The sequence below is a fragment of the Phaenicophaeus curvirostris genome, chromosome 38, assembly GCF_032191515.1.
Source record: "Phaenicophaeus curvirostris isolate KB17595 chromosome 38, BPBGC_Pcur_1.0, whole genome shotgun sequence".
Classification (NCBI taxonomy): domain Eukaryota; kingdom Metazoa; phylum Chordata; class Aves; order Cuculiformes; family Cuculidae; genus Phaenicophaeus; species Phaenicophaeus curvirostris.
This window is the reverse complement of record NC_091429.1, coordinates 2284268-2311370: the sequence shown is the minus strand read 5'-3', so window position 1 is coordinate 2311370 and position 27103 is coordinate 2284268. Positions and strand designations below refer to the sequence as shown.

Here is a 27103-nt window from a genome sequence, read left to right as displayed (position 1 = left end):
AGTGGCTGCCCCTGGAGGAGGTGAAGTCGGGGCGGCTGCACGTGCGGCTGGAGAGCCTGGTGCCCAGCGCCAGCGCCGCCCTCCTGGAGCAGGTACCGACCCCGCGGCATCGCGCCCGTCCCCATCCTTGTCCCCTTCCACGTCCTTGTTTCTTTCCCCTTCCCCATCCTTGTCCCCATCCCCTTCTGTGTTCCTGTCCCCATCCCATCCCTTCCACATCCACATCCCTGTCCCCAGGTATCCCCATCCTCGTCCCCGTGTCCCCCCATTCCCGTTCCTATCCTCTATCCCCCACCTCTTATCCCTATTCTCATCCCTGTGTCCCCATCCCTGTCCCCATGTCCCCCCACGGTGGGACCCCCTCTCCTGCTGCCCCCAGGTCCTGCACACCAACAGCCTCCTGCAGCCGGCCCGCAGCGAGGAGCTCTCGGCCGCGCTCCTCTCCGTCTTTGTGGACCGAGCTGCTGACCTCCCGGTGAGTGACTGCCATCCATCCATCCATCCATCCATCCCTCCCTCCCTCCCTCCCTTCCTATTGTCCTCATCCACCCATCCATCCATCCCCATCTATCCATCCATTCCCATCCATCCATCCATCTGGATCGTCTCCATCCATCCATCCATCCATCCATCCATCCATCCATCCATCCATCCATCCTTCTGTCCCCATTGTCCTCATCCATCCATCCATCCATCTGTCCAGATGGTCCCCATCCATCCTTCCATCCTTCCACCCATCCATCCCCAGCATCTGGATAGTCTCCATCCACCCACCCATCCATCTGTCCAGATGGTCCCCATCCTTCCTTCTATCCGTCCTTCCTCCCATCCTTCCGTCCTTCCTTCCATCCTTCCTTCCATCCTTCCTTCCATCCTTCCTTCCAGCCATCCATCCATCCATCCCTCCAACCATCCAACCATCCAACCATCCATCCATCCATCCATCCCCATCATCTGGATCGTCTCCATCCATCCATCCATCCATCCATCCATCCATCCACCCATCATCCCCATCCATCCATCGTCCCCATCTCCCCTCTGTCCCCCCCAATCCCTGCTGTCCCCTCCATGCCCACTGTCCCCCGTGTCCCCCAGCTCCGAAAGGCCTCCAAGCCTCCCGCCGCTTTCGCCAGCCTGGCCGTGCGCGACGTCTCCGTCAAGACCAAGGTGAGGGGCAGGGGGTGGGGAGGTGGGGGGGTGGCTCAAGGGCTATGAAGCCAGGGTTGGGGGTCTCACCGGCTCTCGTGCCCCCAGACCTGCGCCCCGACCTCTGAGCCCATGTGGGATGAAGGCTTCTCCTTCCTCATCAAGCGGCCCCACGTGGAGTCGCTGGAGCTGCAGGTGGGGGTCCCGTCCCCGTCATGGGGGTCCTGTCCCCATGCTGGGGGTCCTGTCACCATGTTGAGGGTCCCATCCCTGCTGTTGGGGGTGGGTCTCATCCCCATGGTGGGGGTCCCATCTCCATGCTGGGGGTCCTGTGCCGTGGTTGGGGGTCCTATCCCCTTGTTGGGGGTCCAGTCCCCTTGCTGGGGGGTCCTATCGCCATGGTGGAGGTCTCATCCCCATGGTGGGGGTCGCATCCTCTTGCTGGGGGTCCCATCCCCATGCTGGGGGGGTCCCATCCCCGTGCTGGGGGTCCCATCCTCTTGCTGGGGGTTCTATCCTCATGGTGGGGGTCCCATCCTCTTGCTGGGGGTCCCATCCCCATGCTGGGGGGGTCCCATCCCCGTGCTGGGGGTCCCATCCTCTTGCTGGGGGTCCTATCCTCATGGTGGGGGTCCCATCCCCATGGTGGGGGGGTCCCATCCCCATGGTGGGGGTCCCATCCTCTTGCTGGGGGGGTCCCATCCCCATGGTGGGGGTCCTATCCTCATGGTGGGGGTCCCATCCTCTTGCTGGGGTCTCATCCCCATGGTGGGGGTCCCATCCCCATGCTGGGGGTCCCATCCCCATGCTGGGGGTCCCATCGTCTTGCTGGGGGGTCTCATCCCCATGGTGGGGGTCCTGTCCTCTTGCTGGGGGGTCCCATCCCCATGCTGGGGGGGTCCCATCCTCTTGCTGGGGGTCTCATCCCCGTGGTGGGGGTCCCGCTGTTCCCGCAGGTGAAGGATGAGGGGGGGCCTCCGCTGGGGTCCCTGGTGCTGCCGCTGCCGCAGCTGCTGGTGGCCGAGGGGCTGGTGCTGGACGGGTGGCTCCCTCTGGCCGGGGGGGGCCAAATCCTGCTGCGAGCCCAGCTGGGGGTGAGTGTGGGGCTGGGGGCGCGGGAAGGGGGGGGGGGGGCTGGGGGGGAGCCTGGGACCCCCCCTCACCCTCTGCTTGCCCCCCCAGGTCCTGGTGTCGCAGCAGGTGGAGGAGGGGGCCAGCAGGGTCCCCGCGGGGGGGGGACGCAGCCCCCCAGCTGGAGCCCGGAGAGGAGGAGAGCGGGACGGGGGGGCTGCGGCAGCGCCTGCCCCCGGCTGACAGGTAGGGTTTGGGGGGGCTCAGCACCCCCAGAGCGTCCCAGCCCCACCCTCGAGAGCCCCCCCCCACACTGGGGAGGGGGTCTGGGGGTGCTGAACCCCCCAATAGTGGGAGTCTGGGGGTGCTGAGCCCCCCATGCCAGCGTGCTGAGCCGCATATTGAGTGATCTGGGGGTGCTGAGCCCCATGTTGGGGTCCCAGAGGTCCTGAACACCCCGTGCCACGGAGCTGAGCCCCATATTGAGTGATCTGGGGGTGCCGTGCCCCATGTGGGGACTCTGGGGGTCCTGAACCCCCCCATGCAGGGGATTTGGGGGTGCTGAACCCGATATTGAGTGATCTGGGGGTGCTGAGCCCCATGCTGGGGTCCCAGGGGTCCTGACCCCCCGCCCCGTGCAGGGGGTCTGGGGGTGCTGAGCTCCCCATACCAGGGTGCTGAGCCCCATGTTGGGGGTGCCGAGTCCCACGTTGAGTGATCTGGGGGTGCTGAGCCCCCCCATATTGGGGGTCTGGGGGTGCTGAGCCCCCCATCTTGGGGTGCTGAGCCCCCCGGTGCCCCCCAGCCTCCCCGAGCCAGAGTCCCCGCGGGTGCAGCTCTCGCTCTGGTATCACCGCGACGAGCGCAAGTTGGTGGCCATCGTCCACGCCTGCCGGTGGGTTTGGGGGTTCAGGGTTCCGGGTTCAGGCTTTGGGGTTCAGGGTTTGGGGTTCGACGTTTGGGGTTCAGGGTTTGGGGTTCGGCGTTTGGGGTTTGGGATTTTGGGTTTGGGGTTCAGGGTTTTGGGGATCAGGGTTTGGGATTTGGAGTTCAGCAGGATTTGGGGTTTGGGATTTTGGGTTTGGGGTTCAGGGTTTTGGGGGTTCAGGGTTTGGGATTTGGAGTTCAGGATTTAGGGTTTGGGGTTTTTGGGGTTCAGGGTTTGGGATTTGGAGTTCAGGGTTTGGGGTTCGGCGTTTGGGGTTTGGGATTTTGGGTTTGGGGTTCAGGGGTTTTGGGGATCAGGGTTTGGGATTTGGAGTTCAGGATTTGGGGTTTGGGATTTTGGGTTTGGGGTTCAGGGTTTTGGGGCTCAGGGTTTGGGATTTGGGGTTCAGGGTTTGGGATTTTGGGTTTGGGGTTCAGGGTTTTTGGGGTTCAGGGTTTGGGATTTGGAGTTCAGGGTTTGGGATTTTGGGTTGGGGTTTAGGGTTTTTGGGGTTCAGGGTTTGGGATTTGGAGTTCAGGTTTGGGGTTTGGGATTTTGGATTTAGGGTTCAGGGTTTGGGATTTGGAGTTCAGGATTTGGGGTTTGGGGGTTGGGATTTTGGGTTTGGGGTTCAGGGTTTTTGGGGTTCAGGGTTTAGGATTTGGAGTTCAGGGTTTGAGATTTTGGGTTTGGGGTTCAGGGTTTTTGGGTTCTAGGGTTCAGGATTTGGGGTTCAGGGTCCAGGGTTTGGGGTTCAGAGTTCAGGGTTTGACGTTTGGTGTTCGGGGTTTGGGGCTCAGGGTTCGGGGCTTGAGGTTCAGGATTCAGGATTTTTGGGGTTCAGGATTTGGGGTTTGGGATTTTGGATTTGGGGTTCAGAGTTCAGGGTTTGATGTTTGGGGTTTGGGGCTCAGGGTTTGGGGCTTGAGGTTCAGGATTCAGGGTTTGGGGTTCAGGGGGGGCCCCCCCTGACGCCCCCCCCCCCCGACCTCCCTAGGCGGCTGCGGGCGCTGTCGAGGGAGCCCCCAGACCCGTACGTGACGCTGCTGCTGCTGCCCGAGCGCGGCCGCGGCTCCAAGAGGAAAACGGGCGTCCAGAGGAGAACCCACAACCCCGACTTCAACGAGAGGTGCGCCCGGGGCAGGCCAATACGGACCAGTACAGCCCAGTAGGGTCCCACCCAGCCCAGTAGGGTCCTATACAGCCCAGTAGGGTCCCACCCAGCCCAGTAGGCTCCCATACTGCCCAGTAGTGTCCCATACAGCCCAGTTGGGTCCCACAGAGACCAGTAGGGTCTCATACAGCCCAGTAGGCTCCCATACAGCCCGATAGGGTCCCACCCAGCCCAGTAGGGTCCCATACAGCCCAGTAGGGTCCCACAGAGACCAGTAGGGTCCCATACAGCCCAGTAGGGTCCCACAGAGACCAGTAGGGTCCCATACAGCCCAGTAGTGTCCCACAGAGACCAGTAGGGCCCTATACAACCCAGTAGGGTCCCACAGAAACCAGTAGGGTCCTATACAGGCCAATAGTGTCCCACAAGACTAGTAGGTTCCCACCCAGCCCAGTAGGGTCCCACACAACCCAGTAGGATCCCACAGAGACCAGTAGGGTCCCATACAGCCCAGTAGGATCCCATACAGCCCAGTAGGGTCCTATACAACCCAGTAGGATCCTATACAGCCCAGTAGGGTCCCACCCAGCCCAGTAGGGTCTCATACAGCCCAGTAGGGTCCCATACAGCCCAATAGGATCCTATACAATCCAGTAGGCTCCCATACAGCCCAGTAGGCTCCCATACAGCCCAGTAGGGTCCCACACAGCCTAGTAGGGTCCTATACAGCCCAGTAGGCTCCCACAGAGACCAGTAGGGTCCCATACAGCCCAGTAGGGTCCTATACAGCCCAATAGGATCCCACCCAGCCCAGTAGGGTCCCATACAGCCCAATGCAGACCAGTAGGGTCCCACCCAGCCCAGTCCGGCCCAGTCCAGCCCAGTCTCCTCAGGTTCGAGTGGGACGTTTCCCTTGAGGAGGCCTCGCGGCGCAAGCTGGAAGCTCAGGTCAAATCCACCGTGTCCTTCGTGTCCCGGGAGAAGGAGCTGCTGGGGAAGGTATGGGGGGGTGTCTGGGGGTGGGGGGGGTGGGGGATGGGTCTTGGGGGGTTCTGGGGGGCCCCCTCTGAGCCTTCGCTCTCCCCCAGCTCCATCTAGACCTGGCACAGGTGGATCTGTCCGAGGGGGGGGCTCGCTGGTGAGTGGGGATGGGGGGCACAGGGTGGGTGGGGGGGGTCCTGGGGGAGGGGGGCTGGGGAAGCCTGTCCTGGGGGAGGAGCCTCTCCTGGAAGGGGGGGGTGTCTCTTGGGGGTGGGGGGGGCTGTTCTGGGGGTGGGGGTTTTGGGGGGGAACTACGTCCCCCCATCTCTCCCCCCACCCCATCTCTCCCCCCAAACTCTCTTCTTCCCCCCCAACCTCTCTCTTCCCCCCCAAACTCTCTTCTTCCCCCCCCAAACTCTCTTCTTCCCCCCCCACATACTCTCTTCTTCCCCCCACAAACTCTCTCTTCCCCCCCAAACTCTCTTCTTCCCCCCCCAAACTCTCTTCTTCCCCCCCCCAAACTCTCTCTTCCCCCCCAAACTCTCTTCCCTCTCCCCCAAATTCTTTACCCCCCCCCCCCCAAATCTCTCTCCCCCCCAGGTATGAGCTGCAGGACGACCGCACCATCCCCTAAAGCCGCCCCCCCAAATCCTCGCTGTGCCTGAGGGGGGGGGTCGGGGCCCCCCCAGCTGCTCCCATGACCCCCCCCCACCCCATCACTGACCAAAGACACATTTTTTGGGGGGGGTGGGGTGTCTGGCTGTACCCCCCCCCCCCGCCCCCCGACTGTTACCCACCTCGTGCCTTCACCCTGGAGGGGGGGGGCTGGGTTTGTGCCCCCCCCGCCCCCCGCTCGGGGAGACACTTCTGGTAGAGCTGCTGCTGCCACCACGATGCCACCACGATGCCATCAAGATGCCACCACGCTGACGCCCCTCGCTGCCTTTGTGTCCCCCCCCCCCCGCGCTAATAAAGGAGGGAGGAGATGACAGTGGCTTCGTGTGGACCTTTGGGGAGGGGGTCTTTCCCTTGAGGTGTCCCCAGCGTGGGGTCCCTCTTGGGATGGTCCCTGTGGGTTATGGACCTTGGGGTGTCCCTCTCGAGGTGTCCCCGGTGTGGTGGCACGTGGTGGGACTCCATCGTGGTGTCCCCCACATCGTGGTGTTCCCCCCTCCCATCATAATATCCTTCCCCTTGAGGTGTCCCCACTGTGGTGTCTCCACCATGTTGTTCCCATTGTAGTGTCCCCAGCATGTTGTCCTCATCGCGATGTCTTCCATTGTGGTGTCCCCCATCACTATGTCCCCATCATGATGTCCCTATTGTGTTGTCCCCATTGTGGTGTCCCCATCATGATGTCCCCAATTGTGGTGTCCCCATCATTATGTCCCCATCATGATGTCCCCACTGTGCTGTCCCCATCATGATGTCCCCAATTGTGGTGTCCTCATCATGATGTCCCCAATCATGCTGTCCTCATCATGGTGTCCCCAGCCGTGGTGTCCCCATCATGCTGTCCCCAATCATGCTGTCACCAATCATGGTGTCCCCATCATGGTGTTCCCAATCGTGGTGTCTCCATCATGATGTCCCCATCGTGTTATCCCCATCGTGGTGTCCCCATCGTGGTGTCTCCAATCGTGGTGTCTCCATCATGATGTCCCTATCGTGATGTCCCCATCATGTTGTCCCCATCATGATGTCCCCAATCATGGTGTCCCCATCATCATGTCCCCACTAGATTGTCCCCATTGTGTTGTCCCCATTGTGTTGTCCCCATTGTGATGTCCCCAATCATGCTGTCCCCATCATGCTGTCCCCAATCATGCTGTCCCCAATCATGGTGTCCCCATCATGGTGTTCCCAATCGTGGTGTCTCCATTGTGTTGTCCCCATCGTGATGTCCCCATCATGTTGTCCCCATCGTGGTGTCCCCATCGTGATGTCCCCATTGTGTTGTCCCCATCATGCTGTCCCCATCATGCTGTCCCCAATCATGTTGTCCCCATCATGGTGTCCCCATTGTGTTGTCCCCATTGTGTTGTCCCCAGTCGTGGTGTCTCCATCGTGATGTCCCTATCATGATGTCCCAAATCATGCTGTCCCCATCATGATGTCCCCATTGTGTTGTCCCCATCATGATGTCCCCATCATGCTGTCCCCAATAATGATGTCCCAAATCATGTTGTCCCCATCGTGATGTCCCCATCGTGCTGTCCCCAATCATGCTGTCCCCATCATGCTGTCCCCATCATGATGTCCCCATCATGTTGTCCCCATCATGTTGTCCCCAATCGTGGTGTCTCCATCGTGATGTCCCCATCATGATGTCCCCAATCATGGTGTCCCCATCATGATGTCCTCAATCGTGGTGTCCCCAATCATGATGTCCCCATCATGCTGTCCCCAATCGTGGTGTCCCCATCATGATGTCCCCAATCGTGGTGTCTCCATCATGATGTCCCCATTGTGATGTCCCCAATCATGCTGTCCCCATCATGGTGTCCCCAATCATGTTGTCCCCATCATGCTGTCCCCAATTGTGGTGTCTCCATCATGATGTCCCCATCATGCTGTCCCCAATTGTGGTGTCCCCATCATGATGTCCCCATTGTGTTGTCCCCAATCGTGGTGTCTCCATCATGATGTCCCTATCGTGATGTCCCCAATCATGCTGTCCCCATCATGGTGTCCCCAATCATGTTGTCCCCATCATGCTGTCCCCATCATGCTGTCCCCATCATAATGTCCCCATCGTGATGTCCCCACTATGTTGTCCCCATTGTGTTGTCCCCATCATGCTGTCCCCAATTGTGGTGTCTCCATCATGATGTCCCCAATCATGCTGTCCCCATCATGCTGTCCCCATCATGGTGTCCCCAATCATGTTGTCCCCATCATGCTGTCCCCTATTGTGGTGTCTCCATCATGATGTCCCTATCGTGATGTCCCAAATCATGCTGTCCCCATCATGATGTCCCCATTGTGTTGTCCCCATCGTGATGTCCCCATCATGATGTCCCCAAGCATGTTGTCCCCATCATGCTGTCCCCATCATGGTATCCCCAATCGTGGTGTCCCCATCATAATGTCCCCATCATGCTGTCCCCACCCCGACGTCCCCTCGGGGTGCGGGTACCGGGTCCCCCCGGGATCCCCCCCCCCCACCCCGTGACCGCATTCCATGCCCATATAAGGTCAAAGCCTCCAGGGGGGCGTGGTCTCCGCTGGCCCCGCCCCCTCATCCCTATTCATCGCGTACGCGGCGGCGCTGACGCCGCTCGGAGCATCCGGAGCTGCGGGACCCGACGGGAGCGGCCGCCGCCATGGTGGGAACCGGCACCGGCACCGGGACCGGCTCCGGGGGGGCAGGGGAGGGCTGTGGGGCCGGGAACCGGCACCGGGAACCGGGAAACGGGACCGGGACCGGGACCGGGACTGGGAAACGGGCATCGGCACCAGGATCGGCCACGGGGCGGGGGGGGGGGGGCGAGGGAGGCGGGGGGGACCGAGAATCCCGGACCGGGACCGGGCATCAGCACCGGGAACCGGGACCGGGCATCAGCACCGGGAACCGGGACGGGGCATCAGCACCGGGAAGCGGGACCGGGCATCAGCACCGGGATCGAGCACTGGGGGGCAGGGGGGTTCGATGGGACCGAGAACCTGGACCGGGACCGGGAACCCGGACCGGGATCGGGCACTGGGGGGCGTGGGGTTTGGTGAGACCGGGACCGGGTACCGGGATCCAGCACCGGGAACCGGGCATCAGCACCGGGATCGGGCACTGGGGGGCGTGGGGGGTTCGGTGGGACCGGGAACCGGGATCCAGCACCGGGACCGAGCATCGTCTGCGGCGGGAAGGGACCGGAGTGGGGGGGGGGTGGGGGGGTAGCTCGACGGGGAGGGATGGCGGCTGCCGGTGCCTTCCCCGCGGGCGGGGCCGGTGGCCGCTGATCGCCGCGCTCCCCCCGCAGTGCGACTTCACCGAGGAGCAAACAGCGGGTGAGTGACCGCGACCGGACCCCGGTAGCATCCCCCCCCGGGACCGGGACCGGACCCCTATAGCCCCCCGGGACCGAGACTGGACCCCCTAGCACCGCCCCCCGGGACCGGGACCCCCGTAGCATCCCCCCCTGGGACCGGGATCGCACCCCTATAGCCGCCCCGGGACCGAAACTGGACCCCTATAGCCCCCCCCGGGACCGGGACCGGACCCCCCTAGCAATCACCCCGACCCCGGGACCGGACCCCCATAGCCCCCCCCGACCCCGGGACCGGACCCCTATAGCCCCACCAGGACCGAGACTGGACCCCTATAGCCCCCCCGGTACCGGGACCGGGACCCCCCTAGCACCCCCCCGGTACCGGGACCGGACCCCCGTAGCCCCCACCGGGGACCGGGACCCCACTAGCACCCCCCCCGGGACCGAGACCGGACCCCTATAGAGGGACCGGGACCAGACCCCCCTAGCAATCACCCCGACCCCGGGACCGGACCCCCATAGCCCCCCCCCGACCCCGGGACCGGACCCCCATAGCCCCCCCCCGACCCCGGGACCGGACCCCTATAGCCCCACCAGGACCGAGACTGGACCCCTATAGCCCCCCCCCGGGACCGGGACCCCCCTAGCACCCCCCCGGTACCGGGACCGGACCCCTATAGCGGGACCGAGACCCCCCTATAGCCCCCCCGGGACCGGGACCGGGACCCCCCTAGCACCCCCACCCCGGTACCGGGAGCGGCCCCGGCGTTTCCTGCGCTCGGAGCAAAGTCCCGTCCGGGGGGGCCGATTGTGCTTTTTGGGGGGTGGGGGGGTCAAACCGGGAGGAATCGGGATGGGGGGATGCGGGGTCTGGACCTGGCCGGGGGGGGGTTCCCGACCGGGATTCGGGGACCGGGGCGGGGTGCGGGACCTCGGGGGGATCCCGAACGGGGTTATTGGAGCGGGGGGGGGGGGGGCGGGACACCGGGGATGCGAGATGGGAGGTGGGGGGGGATCCTGGACCAAGGATGCGGGACCGGGGTGGGGGTGCGGGGGGGTCCTGGACCGGGGATGCAGGAGTGGGAGGGATGCGGGAGCTGGACCGGGGATGCGGGGTCGGTCCCGGGGGGGCCCCGGGGGGGGCCAGGCAGCTCGGTTTGCCCCTAGATGGGCAGCTCGGGCTCGTTCCTGCGGGCGGGGCCGGGATCGGGGGGGGGGAGGGGGGGCGGGGAGGGGGGGGATGGAGGGGTTGATCTCCATCCCTGCTCCGGTATCTGGTTCCACCGGGAAACCGGATCCTAAAGGGAAAGAAACCGGACCCGGCGTCGGGGTCGGGGGGGGGGAGGCTGCGGGGTCTCAGGTGTAGGGGGGACACAGGTAATGGGGTCCCCAAGGTGCGGGGGGGGCCACGTATTTAATGGCTTCTTGAAGCTGTGAGGTCCCAGGGATGCAGCGGGTGTGGGGGGGATGTAGCATCCCTGGGGGGGGGATACACTCATTTAATGGGGTCCCCAATTTGTGGGGTCCCAGGGATGCAGGATTTAGGGGGGAGGGTCCCATCAATGTCGATGCAGCAATTTTTGAGGGGGGGGTCCCATTAATGCAGATGCAGCATCATTGGGAGCAGGGGGACACACATTTAATGGGGTCCCCAACATGTGGGGTCCCAGGGATGCAATTTTTGAGGGGGGGGGGTCCCATTAAAACAGATGCAGCATCATTGGGAGCAGGGGGGGACACACATTTAGTGGGGTCCCAGGGATGCAGGGTTTGGGGGGGGGTGTCCCATTAATACAGATGCAGCATCCCTGGGGGGACACACACATTTAATGGGGTCCCCAACATGTGGGGTCCCAGGGGTGCAGGATTTGAGGGGGGGGTGTTTCCCATCAATGTAGATGCAGCAATTTTTGAGGCGGGGGGGATCCCATTAATGTAGATGCAGCATCCCTGGCGGGGGATACACTCATTTAATGGGGTCCCCCACATGTGGGGTCCCAAGGATGCAGGATTTGAGGGGGGGGGGATATACACGTTTAATGGGGTCCCCAACATGTGGGATTCCAGGGATGCAATTTTTGAGGTGGGGGGGGTCCCATTAATACAGATGCAGCATCCCTGGGGGGGGACACACACATTTAATGGGGTCCCCAACTTGTGGGGTCCCAGGGATGCAATTTTTGAGGGGGGGGGGTTGTCCCGTCAATGTAGATGCAGCAATTTTTGAGGTGGGGGGGTCCCATTAATACAGATGCAGCATCCCTGGGGGGGGACACACACATTTAATGGGGTCCCCAACTTGTGGGGTCCCAGGGATGCAGGATTTTGAGGTGGGGGGGGTCCCATTAATGCAGATGCAGCATCATTGGGAGCAGGGGGACACACATTTAATGGGGTCCCCAACTTGTGGGGTCCCAGGGATGCAATTTTTGAGGGGGGGGGGTGTCCCATCAATGTAGATGCAGCAATTTTTGAGGTGGGGGGGTCCCATTAATGCAAATGCAGCATCCCTGGGGGGGAGATACACACATTTAATGGGGTCCCCAACATGTGGGGTCCGAGGGGTGCAATTTTTGAGGTGGGGGGGTCCCATTAATACAGATGCAGCATCATTGGGTGTGCGAAGGGGGCTCTTCATGGATGGGAAGGGGGGTGTTCTCAGTGCACGGAGTGGGGGGGGGCCCAAACATGCTGATGACACTTTTTTTTGGGGTGGGGGGGTCCCCGACAGAGTTCAAGGAGGCCTTCCAGCTCTTTGACCGCACCGGGGACGGGAAAATCCTGTACAGCCAGTGCGGGGACGTGATGCGGGCGCTGGGGCAGAACCCCACCAACGCCGAGGTCATGAAGGTGCTGGGGAACCCCAAAAGTGATGGTGAGTGAGGAACCCCCCCACCAAAAATCCCCTAGGACCCCCCCCAAACCCCCTCAGCCCCTGCTCACGGCTCCTTTTCCCCCCCCGACAACCCCAGAGATGAACCTGAAGACGCTGAACTTCGAGCAGTTCCTGCCCATGATGCAAACCATCGCCAAGAACAAGGACCAGGGCTGCTTCGAGGACTACGTGGAGGGGCTGAGGGTCTTCGACAAGGAGGGCAACGGCACCGTCATGGGCGCCGAGATCCGCCACGTCCTCGTCACCCTGGGTGAGCCTCCCCCTGGCCCTCGTCCCATCCCCAAGCCCCGTGAGCTCTCAGAGAACCCTCCCTCTCAGCCACCCCTGAAGAGCCCCAAACCCCAAGGACCTCCATGAGCTCCATCCTAGGACCTTCAGGAGCTCTTGACCCAACCAGAAATCCCCATGAGCTCCTGGTCCATCCTAGGACCCTCAGGAGCTCTTGTCCCAACCTGGAACCATCAGGAGCTCCTGGTCCATCCTAGGACCCTCAGGAGCTCTTGTCCCAACCTGGAACCATCAGGAGCTCCTGGTCCATCCCAGGACCCTCAGGATCTCTTGTCCCAACCTGGAACCATCAGGAGCTCCTGGTCCATCCCAGGACCCTCAGGAGCTCTTGTCCCAACCTGGAACCATCAGGAGCTCCTGGTCCTTCCTAGGACCCTTGGGAATCCTTGGCCCAACCAGAAACCCCCAGGAGCTCCTGGTCCATCCTGGGACCCTCAGGAGCTCTTGTCCCAACCTGGAACCCTCAGGAGCTCCTGGTCTGTCCTAGGACCCTCAGGAGCTCTTGTCCCAACCTGGAACCATCAGGAGCTCCTGGTCTGTCCTAGGACCCTCAGGAGCTCTTGTCCCAACCTGGAACCATCAGGAGCTCCTGGTCCATCCTAGGACCCTTGGGATCTCTTGGCCCAATGTGGAACCCTCAGGAGCTCCTGGTCCATCCTAGGACCCTTGGGATCTCTTGGCCCAACCAGGAACCCTCAGGAGCTCCTGGTCCATCCCAGAACCCTTGGGATCTCTTGGCCCAATGTGGAACCCTCAGGAGCTCCTGGTCCATCCTAGGACCCTTGGGATCTCTTGGCCCAACCAGGAACCCTCAGGAGCTCCTGGTCCATCCCAGAACCCTTGGGATCTCTTGGCCCAATGTGGAACCCTCAGGAGCTCCTGGTCCATCCTAGGACTTTTGGGATCTCTTGGCCCAGCATGAAACCATCAGAAGCTCCTGGTCCATCCCAGGACCCTCAGGACCCCTTGATCCACCCAGGCCCCCCCAGATCCCCTCAATTCCCCCCTCGGTGACACCCATTACCCCGCAGGCGAGAAGATGACGGAGGAGGAGGTGGAGCAGCTGGTGGCCGGCCACGAGGACAGCAACGGCTGCATCAACTACGAAGGTGAGTGGGGGGTCCGGGGGGGGGTCCCGGCGTGACCCCATCCCTCTTTGACCATCGTCTCCTTCCTTCCCCCCAGCGTTTGTGCGACACATCCTGGCGGGGTGACGCCGCAGGGGTACGGCCTCCGCTCCCCTCTTTGCTCAAACTTCATTTTTTTTCTTCCTTTTTTTCTTTTTATTTCCCAAATCGCCTTTTCTCATTATTTTTTTTGGCTTCTTTTTTTTTTTTTTTTTTTTTTTGGAAAACAAACCAAAAAAAAAAAAAACCCACCAAAAAATCAAACCACCCATGTGGTTTTGCTCTCAATGCAGCCCCCTGCCCTGCATGCCCCCCCCCTCTTCAATGCATGGAGCCCCCCCCTCCAGGTTGTGTCTCCACTCTTCGACGTTTAACTTTGGGGTTTTCCTGCCTCTCGCTGGGTTAAAGGCTGGAGGGGAGTGGGGGGGGGGGCACAATGAGAGACACCCCCCCTCACCCTGCTCTCCCCCCTCTTTCTCTCCGCAGAGCTGGTCCGGATGGTGCTGAGCGGCTGAAGCCCCCCCCCCACGACCCCTTCTTTGCCTTCGTGGTGTCCCCCCCCCCCACCCCAAATTCCACTTCACTCTGGATTTTGTGCCTTTTCCCTCATTTTCCTGCTGGCACCCCCCCCCCGCGCGCCCCCCCCGCCATCGTCTTCAGCCCCACCGGCTAAATTATTGCTCCACGGCATCAAATAAAGTGGTGGAACGGTGACGCTGGCTCCGGGAATCGCTGCATGATCCTTGACTCTGTCCCCCCCCCTCCAAGAGATTCTGCACCACCAGCTCAGAATCCCTGTCTCCCCCCACCTTGTGCCCCCCCCGACACTCACTCTGAGCCCAGAATCCTCATCTCCCCCGCTTAGACCCTCACTCTGAGTCCAGAATCCCTGTCTCCCTCCCCCTTGTCCCCCCCCAGGTCAGAATCCTCATCCCCCCCCCTTGTGCCCCCCCAGACCCTCACTCTGAGCCCAGAACCCCTCGTCTCCCCCTCCCCTGCCGCCCCCCCCACCTCAGACCCCTCATCCCCCCCCTTGTCCCCCCCCACCTCACTGAGTCCATTGTCTCTTCCCGCCCCGGGGACCTGGAATTTTATTTTTTGTTGGTTTTTTAAAAAAAAAAAAGAAAAAAAAGAGGGAGGGGGGGGAGATGAAAACTGAGCAGGGGCTGGCGGGGGGGGGGGGAAATGCCCTTCAGCTGGGGGGGGTGGGAGCTGTCTCATAAATAGCCGGGGGGGGCCGATCCCCGGCTGCCGCGGAGACCAAGGCTTAAATAAAATCTGGGATGATCATAAAAAAAATTTGAAAGCTGGGGGGGGGGAAATGGAGAAGGGGGGGGTCTTTGAAGAGGATTTGGGGGGGGGGGGCGGTTCAGGGAGGGGGTGCTGGTCTTCCCGGGCCGGCGGCAGCGTTGGGGTGACGGGGTGGGGGGGGGCTGCGTGGCCTTCACTGCGTGGGGGGGACGGGGGTGGCGGTGCTGGGACTGGGCGCCAGGGGGTCCATCTGCAGGGGGGGGCCCTGGTCTGTGGGAGAGAATAAAAAGGGGGGGGGTCACACTTTTTGGGGGGGGCTAAAGGGGAGGAGCAGCTCCCGCGCGGGACGATTGACCCTTTGATTGACCATGGATGATTGACCATGTTCGCGAATGAGACCCCCACCCCAACGCTGTGGAATTGGAGCCCCCCCAGCCCAAAGGGAGCACCCCCACTGTGTGTCCCCCCCCCATCATCACCACCACCACCTCCCACCCCTGTCATGTCTCACCTGTGAGGTTGGGAAGGAGGTTTCCCTGCACGGCGGCCACGATGGCGGGGCTGTGCGCGGCGGCCGAGCCCGCCCCGGGCTGCGGGAGGGCCAAGCCCGGAGGGTGGGAGTTGGGGGGCAGCCCCCCCACCCCCCCAGGCATGCTGCTGGCCAGGGCCCCATGCAAGGGGTTAGCGGGGAACGCGGCGCCGGGCGGCTCGCAGGGGGGGTTAGCCATGCCGAGCGCGATGGCGGATGGAGGCAAGACGAAGGGCAAGGCCGCGGGCGCATTACCGGGCACGGAGGGGTGGCCGCTGCCAACGAGGCTCCCAGCCAGGCTCTGGGACGGCGGCTGCTGCCCGGGGAACGGCGCCGGGGCTGGGGGGAGACAGGGAAAGGCACGGAATCATCATCTCGGAGCAGCGAGGCCAACCATTCCCATCAATCACTAACCCATGGCCCTCAGCACCTCGTCCACCCGGCCCTTAAACCCCTCCAGGGAAGGGGACTCAACCCCCTCCCTGGGCAGCCTCGGACAGGGACCAATCACCCTTTCCGGGAAAAAGCTTTTCCTAATGTCCATCCTGACCCTCCCCTGGTGGAGCTTGAGGCCATTCCCTCTCGTCCTGTCCCCTGGCCCTTGGGAGAAGAGCCCAGCTCCCTCCTCTCCACAACCTCCTCTCAGGGAGTTGCACAGAGCAATGAGGTCTCCCCTCAGCCTCCTCTTCTCCAGGCTAAACCCCCCCAGCTCTCTCAGCCGCTCCTCTTCTTCTCCAGCCCCCTCCCCAGCTTCCTTGCTCTTCTCTGGACTCGCTCCAGAGCCTCAACATCCTTCTTGTGGGGAGGGGCCCAGAACTGACCCCAGGATTCGAGGAGCGGTCTCCCCAGGGCCGAGGCCAGAGGGAGAAGAACCTCCCTGGCCCTGCTGGCCACGCCGGCTCTGATCCAAGCCAAGATGCCCTTGGCCTTCTTGGCCCCCTGGGCCCCTGCTGGCTCCTGTTCAACCAACCCCCCCAGGTCCTTCTCCTCCAGGCACTTTCCAGCCAGACTTCTCCTAGGCTGGAGCTGCTCAGGGTTGTTGTGCCCCAAGTGCAGGACCCGGCATTTGGCCTCGTTAACCCTCCTGCCGTTGGTCTCAGCCCATGGATCCAGCCTGTTCAGATCCCTTTGGAGCCTCCCGACCCTCCAGCAGATCCAGCTTCCACCCAGCTCAGTGTCATCCCCAAAGTTGCTCAGGGTGCCCTCAATACCTTCATTCCCCCTTGTCCCTTGGGAGAAGAGCCCAGCTCCCTCCTCTCCACAACCTCCTCTCAGGGAGTTGCAGAGAGCAATGAGGTCTCCCCTCAGCCTCCTCTTCTCCAGGATAAACACCCCCAGCTCCTCCTAGACCTGGTCCCCAGCCCCTTCCCCACGCCGAGCCCCGGTGCCTCTCGCGGGGTCCCCCTCACCGTGAGGGACGGCCGGGGCGCCGGGTGGCGGGGGCGGCTGTGCCGGGGGGGCTCCGGGCAGCGCTGGCCCCACGGGCTCGGCCGGAGCCACCATGGCGGGGGCGGGCGGCACGGCCAGCGGGTGGGCAGCGGGGGCCAGGGGGGCGGCGGCGGCGGCTGCGGGCAAGGGCTGCGCCCCGGGAGGCAGCGGCGGCTGCTGCTGCTGCTGCTGCTGTTGCTGCAGGTGTTGGAAGTGCTGCTGGCGGGCGCGCATCTCCGCGTACTTCAGCTGCTCCATGTGGAAGGCCTGGCGGTCGGCCAGAAGCTGCTGCCGCTGGTATTCCAGCTGGGAAAGCACGAGGAGGAGGTCAGCGGAGGGAAACGAGGGCAGGGAACATGCTTGCACTCCCCCCGCGGCCGCTCCCAACACTCACGGCCTCGCGCTCCCGGTCCATGATGGTCTCCAGCTCCTCGAAGTGCCGCAGCTTGATCTCCAGCTTCTTCATCTGCGTCTCCACCAGCAACGCCACCAGAGACTTGATTTTCCGCTCCTCCACGGCTGCCAAGTGCTGGGGGGGACACGGGAGGCTCAGCACCCGCACCGGGGTTGCCCCTCATCCCCCCCAGAGCCCCCAGCCCCTCACCTTGGCCTTCACGGCGGCGGCGGCCAGGGCTGCGGCGGCGGCGGTGGAGAGATTCCCCTCGCCTATGTCCCGCTCCACCTTGGCCTTGCGCTCGGCCTCGGGCTCCGACGGCTCCTTGGGGGCCTCGTCCGGCCCCTCCTTCACCTCCTTGTCCTTCTCTGGCTCCCCTGCAGCAAGATGAGGCCGTGTCCGCACGACAGGCTCAGCGGGGGCTCAGCATCCCCCAGGCCGGGCTCCGCACTCACCTGCACCATCGCCGTCACCCTTGTCGGGCTCCTTCTCTCCCTCCACCTCCTTCCCCTTCTCCTCCTCCTTCTTGGGTGCCTCCCCGGGCTTCTCCTTCGCCTCTTCCTCGGCGACGCCGTCCCGGGGCTCCTGGGGAGGCACCGGGCCCGCGGCCACCGCTCAAGTCCCCCCGCCAGCCGCCTCCCCTGGGGCTCCCCGCACCCTCCCCGCACCCCGCGATACCTTCACCTCCTTCTTCTCCTCCGCCGGCTGCGCCTCCGCCCGTGCCTCCTCCCCACCGCTCTCCTCTGGGGACGCAAACGCAAGGTGAGACTTCGCTGGCGCCCGTCCCAGCCCCAATAAACTCATCAGAACCCCCCTCACCTATCCGCTCCGGCTCGTCTGAGGTGGTGCCGGCGATGCCGCTGCTCTCCAGGCCGAACGCGGGGTCAGCCTTGCCCGTCACCTTGGCCGCCTCCTCCACCTTGCGGACATGAGCCTCCACCAAGGCTGTGGGCACCTCCTCCTTCATCTTGGAGAATTCCTCTGCGGGGCAGCGCCGCAGGCTCTCAGAGGGGCCCCAAGGCCCTGGGAGCCTGCTCTGATCCTCAGCGTTCTCATCGCATCCCACCTCCCCACTGGGCTCACCCCATCTCCTCCCTCCGTCTCCCTCAAGGAAGCCCCACAGGGCTCCATCCTCTCCCCACTGGCCTCATCCCACCTGCCTGCAGGACTCCCCAAACGCTTCTCCTGTCTCTCCCCACGGGGCTCATTCCCATCTCCCTCTAGGACTCCCCTTGTCTTCCCAGAATCCTAGAATTATGGAATCACCAGCAAGGAAAAGACCCATCGGATCATCGAATCCAACCATTCCTATCAAGAAGACTCGTCTTGTCCCCCTACAGAACTCACCCCCAGGATTTATCCCATCTCATCTATGAGAAGACATCCTATTTCCACACCGGACTTGGTCTTTCTTCCCATAGCCCTCACCCCTCTCCCCAGAGCCTCATCCTCTCTCCCCCTAGACTTATCCAGACACCCCTGAGATTGGCGCTACCCCCCCTATAGAGTTCCCCACAGCATTCAACCCGTCTCCCCACAGCCCTCGGCCCCTCTCCCTATTGAATTCCCCGTGGGGCTCATCCCCATCTCTCCAGAGGCCTCATCCTGTCTCCCCTCAGGACCCATCCCCTCTCCTCTTGGGCCTCTTCCTCTCTCCCTATAGGACCCCCTATAGAACTCATCCCATCCTCCTCCGGGACTGCCCAAGGACAAAATGATCCCACAGGATCATTCTCTCTCCCCCTGTCCCCTCCCCAGAGCCCCTGTCCCCTCTCCCCCTGCCCACCCCCTCTCTACTGTCTCCCGTCCTTTCTCCCCCGTCTCCTGTCCCCCTCCCCACAGCCCTTGTCCCCTCTCCCTGTCTCCTGTCCCCCCTCCCCTTGTCTCCTGTCCCCTCCCCACAGCCCTTGCTCCCTCTCCCCATCTCCTGTCTCCTCCCCACAGTCCTTGTCCCTACCCCACAGCCCCTGTCCCCTCTCCCCCTGCCCCCGTCCCCTCCCTACAGCCCCTGTCCCCTCTCCCCCTGCCCCTGTCCCCTCTCCCCCTGTCCCCGTCCCCTCCCTACAGCCCCTGACCCCTCTCCCCTTGCCCCGTCCCCTCTCCCCGTCCCCTCCCTACAGCCCCTGACCCCTCTCCCCTTGCCCCGTCCCCTCTCCCCCGTCCCCGTCCCCTCCCTACAGCCCCTGTCCCCTCTCCTCATCTCCTGTCCCCTCTCCCCTTGCCCATGTCCCCTCTCCCCTTGTCTCCTGTCCCCTCCCCACACCACCTGTCCCCTTCTCCCCATCTCCTGTCCCCTCCCCACAACCCCTGTCCTCTCTTCACTGTCTCCTGTCCCCTCCCCAGTCCCTGTCCCCTTTCCCCCTGCCCCTGTCCCTTCCCTACAGCCCCCGTCCCCTCTCCCCCTGCCCCTGCCCCCTCTCCCCCTGCCCCCGTCCTCTCCCTACAGCCCCTGTCCCCTCTCCCCCTGTCCCTGTCCCCTCTCGTCCTGCCCCTGTCCCCGCGCCGGGAGGTTCTGGGCTACCCAGAGCGGATTTGGCGGCAGCCGAGGCGACGCGGGGGTCGACGACGGAGGCCAGGAAGGCCACGGTGCTCATGACGGGGTTGCCGGACTGGCTGAAGGGGATGGGCTGATAGGCCAGCGGCCCCAGCGATGCCTCCGAATCCTCCAGGTAGGGATCCTCGATGGGCAGGCGCAAGAAATGCAGGATGCACTCGTCCTGCGTCCGGCTCCCCACGTGCTCCGACACCTTGTTCCAGTCGTCCTTGTACATCTCCAGGGCCTGCAGGATGGCAGGGGGAGCACGAGTAGGGGTTGAGAGCCCCGTCGCCCCCTCCCCACGGCCCCTCGACTCACCTCCAGCAGCAGAAGCGTCTCCTGCTCCGTCCACTCCCGCGTGGCGCTGGCGGCGGCTTTGCTCTGCGGGGACACAGAGGGGTGAGCGGCGGTGGCGGGGCGGGGGGGGGGGGGCCGGGGAGGGGATTTTGGGGGGGCGCCCACCTTGGAGGGGACGTTCTTCTTGGTGTACATGTCGGTGCGGAGGCCGAAGTTCTGCATGTCAGCCGGCTTCTCCTTGCTCTTATCGGGGAAGTTGAGCATCTGCTGCGAGGCCGAGGTCTGCTGCTGGGAGGAGAGGCGACGCTGGGGACACGGGGGAGCAGGCCGCGAGGAAGCCACAGTCCCCCCGCCACCGCCCCGACCCCCCAAAGTCCCAAGAAGCCTCGTCACGGTGTCCCCCCCGCGTCCCTGCTCCCCGGGGCAGGGCGGCATGCGGGGCGCGAGGGGGAGGAGGGAAGGAGCCTTCCTCGGCCAGCGGCGGGGGGACGGACCCCAAGAAGCCGCCTACCAGCTCCGGCTTCCCCTTCACCGTCTCGGTGACGAGGTCTTCGATTTCTTTGCTCTTGCGGCCCGTCTTGGCGTCGGCGTCGCTCTGCCGGCCCTGAGGCACGGATCGAAGCTGTGCGATGCCCCCCCCCAACCCCCCCCCCCCGCCGCACCCCACGCCCGGCCCCCGCGGGGACCGGGGGAAGCAGAGATTGGGGGGGACGCGGCTGGGAGACGAGCGGAAGCCGCCGCGCACCCACCTGCGGCGTCTTGGGCTGCAGCGGCACCAGCCCGGACGGGGTATCGGCCAGGACGTGGAAATGAGAGGTCGGCGGGGGGCCCATGGGGGTGGGACGGCTCTCGGCGTCCACCTGGTAGTTGATGAGGCCCCACTGCTCCAGGAAAGCGTGGACCCTGCGGGAAACGGGGGGCTCAGACCCCGCCGGCGTCGCCGAACGGAGCCCCCCCGCGAGCGCCGGACCCACCGCATGATGGCACAGACGTCGCCAGCCAGGTTACGGCGACAGGCGGTGGAGGTGAGATACTCCTGCGGGTTCAGCCGGTACGTGTCGATCATGAAATTGCGGTAAGCCAGGTATCTGGGGAGATCGGTGAGCGTCAGCGCCGGCACCGCGGGCACCAGGAGGGACGGGGAAGCGTGGAGCTCAGCCTCACATTTCCGGAGTCTTGGATTTATTCTTGCCGTTGAAGAACTCCGGCAGGGCTCGGCGCTCGATGGCGTGGACGCTACAGGAGGAGACAACTAGAAGAGGGCTCTGCGGGGCCTGGGGGTGCGCAGGGCTCTCCCTCGGCCTCGGCGGCTCCGTACCTGTTGTAGTCGAACCAGGCGGCGTAGCTGGGGATGATGATGTGGTGGGTCTGCTCCGTCACGTTGTCCTCGTGCAGGTCAGGGTTCTTGGCCTGCTCTCCCTTGCTCCCGGTGCCGTTCTCCTCCTCATCCTGCCCAAAACCAGCATGGTTAAGGCAAGGCCGTCCTCCCGCACCCTTCCTCATCCTCGCTGAGAGCAGGATGAGGCTGACGGCCTAGGGCAAAGCCTCCAGCAGCCCCAGGGGGGAGGGGAAAGGCAGAAAAGGGCCTTTTCATCCCCAAAAGGACAAGGAGAAGGGGGATGAGGAGGCAACCATCCAGCGATGGCGGAATGGAGCGGAAGGGACAGCCCTGAGCCTCGCCTTGCCAGCCGTCTCCATGCTCTCGTCCTCCTGCTCATCTGGAAGAGAGGAAAGCGAGGCCGGTTCTGGGAACTGCCACATCTCAGGCACTGGGAACACCCGCAGCACTAGGCCCCAGCACCTCCGACTCACCCAAATCCGTCATGGTGCCTCCCTTGACAGGCGCAGACTCCGAGTCCTTCTTGGTGTTGACTGCAGGATGGAAGCAGTGCTGAGCACCCCGAGAACGAGCCCCCTCCCCAGCCCAGGAGCCCGGGGTGCTGCCAAGCCCCCCGACCCCGACCTGTCTTGGGCAGGGTGACCTCCTCCACGTTGGGGACGGGCGAGGGCTCATCCATGTCCTTGGTCAGGTCCTCCTGCTCCTCCTCGCGGTGCCCACGCTTGGATTTGTTGTAGGGGGTGGCGGGGCTGCGGACAGGGGGGCACGGTGCCCTCATCACCCTCACCGCACATGAAAACCCCTTCGGAGAAAGCCTTTGCTGTTCTTCGAGCACCCCAAAACCCGCGCTACAGCTTGCAGGCCTCGCTCACCCCTTCTTCGCGTTCTTCTTCTTGGCTTCTGGGGTGGGAGAGGGGGAGGGCGAGCGCTTCCGCTTCTTGTAGTTGCCGCCCTTCTTGTCCCGCCGGTCCGAGTCAGGGCTGTTCACCTGGGGGAGAAAAAAGGTCCCTGGGTCCAGGCAGGTGGGGAGGCCGAGCAGAAACCCCTCCAACGCCACCTCGGCTTTGCGTTCCGACCTCATCCGTCAGCGTCTTAGCCGAGATCTTCTTCCTGCGGGTAACGGGGCTCTTCTCATCCGTCACCTCGTAATCCTCCTCGTTCATCCACTCGTTGAAGGTGTCCGTGTCCAGGATCCACTTGGCGTGGACCTGTCAGGGAGGGGCAGGGCTGCGTCACGGGGCAGGGGAGGGGGACGCCGCCGCTGTCCTCGCCTCGGGGAGGGACCCCCGCTACCTTCCGAGGCTTCTCCGGCGTCGGGGCGTCCTCCACGGAGGCCTCGATTTCGCTGGCGGGGATCCAGGTGTCGTAGCTGTGAGAGCGCAGAGGGATGGATTGGGAGCAGCACCCACAGCCAGGGGGGCGCCCTGTGAGCACGGGGGGGCTCCGACAGGCTCCCGCCGCGTCCCCGCAGCCCCCCCCGGGACCCCTCACCTGTCGGGGTAGTAACCCCAGTGCAGCAGGACCTGCTTGTCACGCTTCATGACCGGCCGGACCCACTCCTCTGCGGGAGACACGGACACGGCATCTCGCCGGAGCTGCCGGGGACGCCGAGCCCGGCCCCGCAGCCCCCAGACACCGACGCTGCTCGGTGTTTCACCGTGAGCTCGGAACGGGGGGCTCCCCCGTGCACCCACCTTCCTCCAGGTTGCCGGGTACGGGGCAGACGATGTGGGACGCGTTGCTCTTGTCCTCGGTCACCGTGCCCTGCGAGGAGAGCGGTGGGAACGAGGTCAGGGCCAAGGCAATGATGATGGGCCCCCCAGGTGCCCCCCACTCTGGTGCCGCCACCGACCTGGTGCCTCTTGACAATGTCCTTCAGCTTGCTCAGCAGCTTGGGCTCAATCTCTGGGTGCAGGAAGATGTTAGGCCGGGCTAGACAGTTGTTCTGGGGAAAGAGAGCAGAGGATGAGTGGGGTGGGGGGACACTGGGGGTCCCGAGAGGGTGGGGGGCAGCGCCTCTCACCTGCACCAGGGATTTCTCAATGGTCATGAACATCTCCACGTTGCGGTCCATCCGCGAGGGATTCTGGAAATCGAAACGCCGCCTTATTGGAAGAAAAGAGCGACTCTCATGAAAGCCACAGCTCAGGTCTCCTCGTCAGCATCCAAAGACTACGGGGGGGGGGGGGAGCAGGGAGGGACGTGCACCTGACTCCCCAGGGTCCTGAATCCTCTCAAGGGTTCAGGAGAGGGGGGAAAAGGTCCCAGCCCCTGCTCGCTGTGGAGGAGGGACCCTAAAACCAGCCCACCCCCACGCAGCCCCCGCCGAGGCCACCCCAGGGCGTCCCACGGAGGGGTCCCCACACCCCCAGCCCCTCATTCCCAGTCCCCTCCTGCCCCCAGGCCCCCCCCCAGCCCCGCAGGCCGGCACTCACCATCCTTGGTCACTCTTGAATTTATAGGCTGCTGCCAGGATGTGGCACAGGGCGCCCCCCGCCTTGAAATCCAAGAAGCATTTTATCTGTGATGGGAGGAGAGGGCTCAGGGGGAGCCGCAAGGGCCGGGAACCAGGGGGCAGCCCCTCCCTGGGGTCCCATTCCCTCCCTGGGGTCCCACCCTGGGGCTCTGTCCCTGCTCTGCCTTGGCCTCAGGTCCTCGGATGCTGCCTCCAGGTCCCCAAGGCCTCGTTCCCGGCTCACTGGGAGGTGGCCCAGGGCCTTTGGGACTCCGTCCCCATGGCTTTGGGGTGTTGACCCTGTGTCCCTTGGGCTCCGTCCCTGCTTGGGGCCTTGTCCCCTGGTCCCTGGGTGTCACTGGGCTGTGTTCCCCACTAGATCTCAGTCCCCATCCCTATCCACGTCCCCATCTGTGTCTCCACCTTTGTCCGTGTCCTGGTCCCCATCCCTGTCCATGTCCCCACCCATGTCCCACTCCCCATCCCTGTCCTTGTTCCTGTCCAAATCTTCACCCACGCCCTGGTCCCCATCTCTGTCCCTGCACCCATCCCTGTCTGTGTCCCATGTCCCCATCCCTATCCATGTCCTTGTCCCCATCCTTTTCCACGTCCCCCATCTGTGTCTCTATCTTTGTCACTGTGTGTCCTGGTCCCCATCCCTGTCTGTGTCCCTGTCCCCATCCCAATCCCTCTCTGTGTCCCTCTCTGTGTCCCTGTCCCCATCCCAGTCCCTCTCTGTGTCTCTGTCTGTGTCTCTGTCCCCTTTCCAGTCCCCCTCTGTGTCCCTGTGTCTCTATCGCCATCCCAGTCCCTCTCTGTGTCCCTCTGTGTCCCTGTCCCCATCCCAGTCCCCCTCTGTGTCCCTGTCCCCATCCCACTCCCTCTCTGCGTCCCTCTCTGTGTCCCTGTTCCCATCCCAGTCACTGTCTGTGTCTCTGTCACCATCCCAGTCCCTCTCAGTGTCCATGTCCCATCCCAGTCCCTCTCTATGTCCCTCTCAGTGTCCGTGTCCCCATCCCAGTCCCTCTCAGTGTCTCTCTCTGTGTCCGTGTCCCCATCCCAGTCCCTCTCGGTGTCCCTGTCTGTGTCTCTGTCCCCACCCCAGTCCATCTGTGTCCCTCTCTGTGTCCCTGTCCCCATCCCAGTCCCTGTGTCTCTGTCCCCATCCCAATCCCTCTCTGTGTCCCTCTCAGCGTCCCAGTCCCCCTCTGTGTCCCTGTCTGTGTCTCTATTGCCATCTCAGTCCCTCTCAGTGTCCGTGTCCCCATCCCAGTCCCTCTCAGTGTCCCTGTCTGTGTCCCTGTCCCCATCCCAGTCCCTCTCAGTGTCCCTGTCTGTGTCCCTGTCCCCATCCCAGTCCCCCTCTGTGTCCCAGTCTGTGTCCGTGTCCCCCTCCCAGTCCCTCTCTGTGTCTCTGTCCCCATCCCAGTCCCTCTCAGTGTCCCAGTCTGTGTCCCTGTCCCCATCCCCGTCCGTGTCCCCGGTGTGTGTCTCACGGGCAGCTTGGTGAGGGGCGCGTTGCTGACGTGCTTGCCGAACACCTCCTCCTGGAACTGCAGCAGCTGCACCACCAGGCTCGACAGCGACTTGTTGGTGGGGGGCTCGGCCTGGATGTACTGGGGGGGGGGCAAGATAAAGGGGGGGGGGGTCAGCACCGCTCCCAGGGGGTTAATCAGTGCTGGGGGGGGGGGATTCCGGTGCTGGGGATCCCAGTGCTGGGAGGGGAGATGGTAACACGGGGGGGGGGTAGTGGTAAGGGGGGGGGTCCCGGTGCCGGGGTGGGGGTCCCGGTGTGGAGAGGGGGCGATGTCGGTGGCCGGGGAGGAGGGGAAAACGGAGGGAGGGGGGTGTCCCGGTGTGAGGAAGGGGCTCCCGGTGCGGGGTGGGGAGAGGGGTGAGGGGCAGGCGGTACCGGGGACCGGGGGAGGGGGGTGGGGGGGCGCTGTCCCGGTGGGGAGGGGGGTACGGGGGGTGGTTCCCGGTGTGGAGAGGGGTCGGTGTCGGGGGGAACGGAGCGGGGAGGGGGCGAGGCTCCGGTGCTGGTGGGAGGGGGGGGCTCCCGGTGTGGGGAGGGAGACGGAGGGGTGGGGGCAGGCGGTGCCGGTGGGGATGGGGGGGGGACGGTGTCAGTGCGGGGGGAGAGGGGAGAGGCGGTGCCGGTGTTCCCGGTGTTCCCGGTGTTCCCGGTGCGGGGGAATCCGTGCCGGTTACCCACCCCCCCCACTCCCCGCCAACCTTCTTATAGTTCTTGCCGAGCCAGAGGCGGACGTTGTCGAATTGGCTGACGGTGTCCGAGGCCTCGTAGTATTTGACGTTGGGGCCGCCGTCCTTCTTCCGCACCGCCATCTTGGAGCGGGACCGGCCGCGCGCGCTCCCGCCTCCCTGCCCCCCCCACCCCCCTCCCGCACCGCGCGCTCCCGCTGGCCACGCCCCCTTCCCGCCCCCTAAGCCCCGCCCCTCATCGAGCGCCAGCGCCTTCCGTTGGCCACGCCCCTCCCATTGGCCACGCCCCCTCCCGCTGGCCACGCCCCCTCGCCCCGCTCAGCCCGGGACCAGCGCCCCCTGTTGGTCACGCCCACGTGATCTCTTGGCCACGCCCCCTGGCGGCCCCGCCCCGCCTCCTCAGGTCTCTTCCCGCGCGATTTCAGTCCAGGCTGGAAGGAGGAGGAGGAGGAGGAGGAAGGGGTTGGGGGGGGATGGAGAGAGCCCTGAGGAGAGGGGTTTGGGGGGTGAGAGTCACACAGAGAAGGTCGATATGAGCTGGCAGCGTGAGCTCCCAGCCCAGAGACCAACCGTGTGCTGGGCTGCATGCAAAGAAGCGTGGGAGCAGGGTGAGGGAGGGGATTCTGCCCCTCTGATCCGCTCCGGTGAGAGCTCAGCTGGAATATTGTGTCCAGTTTTGGAATCCTCAACATAAGGAGGAGATGGAGCTGTTGGAACGGGTCTAGAGGAGGCTACAAGGATGATCTGAGGGCTGGAGAACCTCCCATACGAGGACAGGCTGAGAGAGTTGGGGTTGTTCAGCCTGGAGAAGGCTCTGAGGAGACCTTATAGAGGCCTTCCAGGCCTGAAGGGGCTCCAAGAAAGCTGGGGAGGGACTGTTCATAAAGGCTTGTGGTGATAGGACGAGGTGGAATGGGGATAAACTGGAAAGGGGCAGATTTAGGCTCGATATAAGGAAGAATTTCTTCACTTTGAGAGTGAGGAGGCACTGGAACAGGTTGCCCAGGGAAGCTGTGGCTGCCCCATCCCTGGAGGTGTTCAAGGCCAGGTTGGATGGGGCTTGGGGGCCCTGATCCAGTGAGATGTCCCTGCCCTTGGTGGGGGGGTTGGAACT

The 27103-nt window shown here is 63.9% G+C and overlaps 3 protein-coding genes across 4 annotated transcripts; 2 read left to right on the top strand and 1 right to left on the bottom strand.

Annotated features, from left to right (window-relative positions):
* Positions 1 to 6220, top strand: LOC138732875 (extended synaptotagmin-1-like). The gene is made up of 11 exons (XM_069879623.1): positions 1 to 92; positions 380 to 475; positions 1096 to 1167; positions 1255 to 1341; positions 2103 to 2240; positions 2329 to 2463; positions 3023 to 3112; positions 4143 to 4274; positions 5153 to 5258; positions 5348 to 5397; positions 5841 to 6220. Exons 5-11 carry the CDS (start codon positions 2110 to 2112, stop codon positions 5872 to 5874), a joined length of 678 nt encoding a protein of 225 aa, XP_069735724.1. The 5' UTR covers positions 1 to 92; positions 380 to 475; positions 1096 to 1167; positions 1255 to 1341; positions 2103 to 2109; the 3' UTR covers positions 5875 to 6220.
* Positions 6221 to 8484: 2264 nt separating this feature from the next.
* On the top strand, positions 8485 to 14215 carry MYL6 (myosin light chain 6). Of its 2 annotated transcripts, XM_069879673.1 has the most exons (7): positions 8485 to 8569; positions 9218 to 9245; positions 11958 to 12101; positions 12199 to 12372; positions 13442 to 13519; positions 13596 to 13634; positions 14024 to 14215. In XM_069879673.1, exons 1-6 carry the CDS (start codon positions 8567 to 8569, stop codon positions 13622 to 13624), a joined length of 456 nt encoding a protein of 151 aa, XP_069735774.1. In that variant the 5' UTR covers positions 8485 to 8566; the 3' UTR covers positions 13625 to 13634; positions 14024 to 14215. The 2 variants fall into 2 exon arrangements, with proteins under 2 accessions (XP_069735774.1, XP_069735772.1); XM_069879671.1 differs by lacking the exon at positions 13596 to 13634 and having other exon boundaries at positions 14024 to 14211.
* A 395-nt stretch (positions 14216 to 14610) lies between these two features.
* SMARCC2 (SWI/SNF related BAF chromatin remodeling complex subunit C2) lies at positions 14611 to 26160 on the bottom strand. Its single transcript, XM_069879640.1, is given in 30 exon segments — positions 14611 to 15058; positions 15300 to 15382; positions 15385 to 15656; positions 16727 to 17051; positions 17140 to 17274; positions 17350 to 17516; positions 17595 to 17724; positions 17818 to 17882; positions 17959 to 18120; positions 19661 to 19919; positions 19994 to 20056; positions 20138 to 20260; positions 20484 to 20576; positions 20722 to 20875; positions 20947 to 21060; positions 21137 to 21208; positions 21291 to 21421; positions 21653 to 21690; positions 21785 to 21844; positions 21936 to 22060; positions 22184 to 22299; positions 22388 to 22519; positions 22605 to 22680; positions 22803 to 22872; positions 23006 to 23075; positions 23164 to 23256; positions 23335 to 23416; positions 23747 to 23832; positions 25263 to 25382; positions 26002 to 26160. Coding segments are annotated over 30 exon segments (3831 nt in total). The 5' UTR covers positions 26113 to 26160; the 3' UTR covers positions 14611 to 14754.
* Positions 26161 to 27103: the final 943 nt, after the last annotated feature.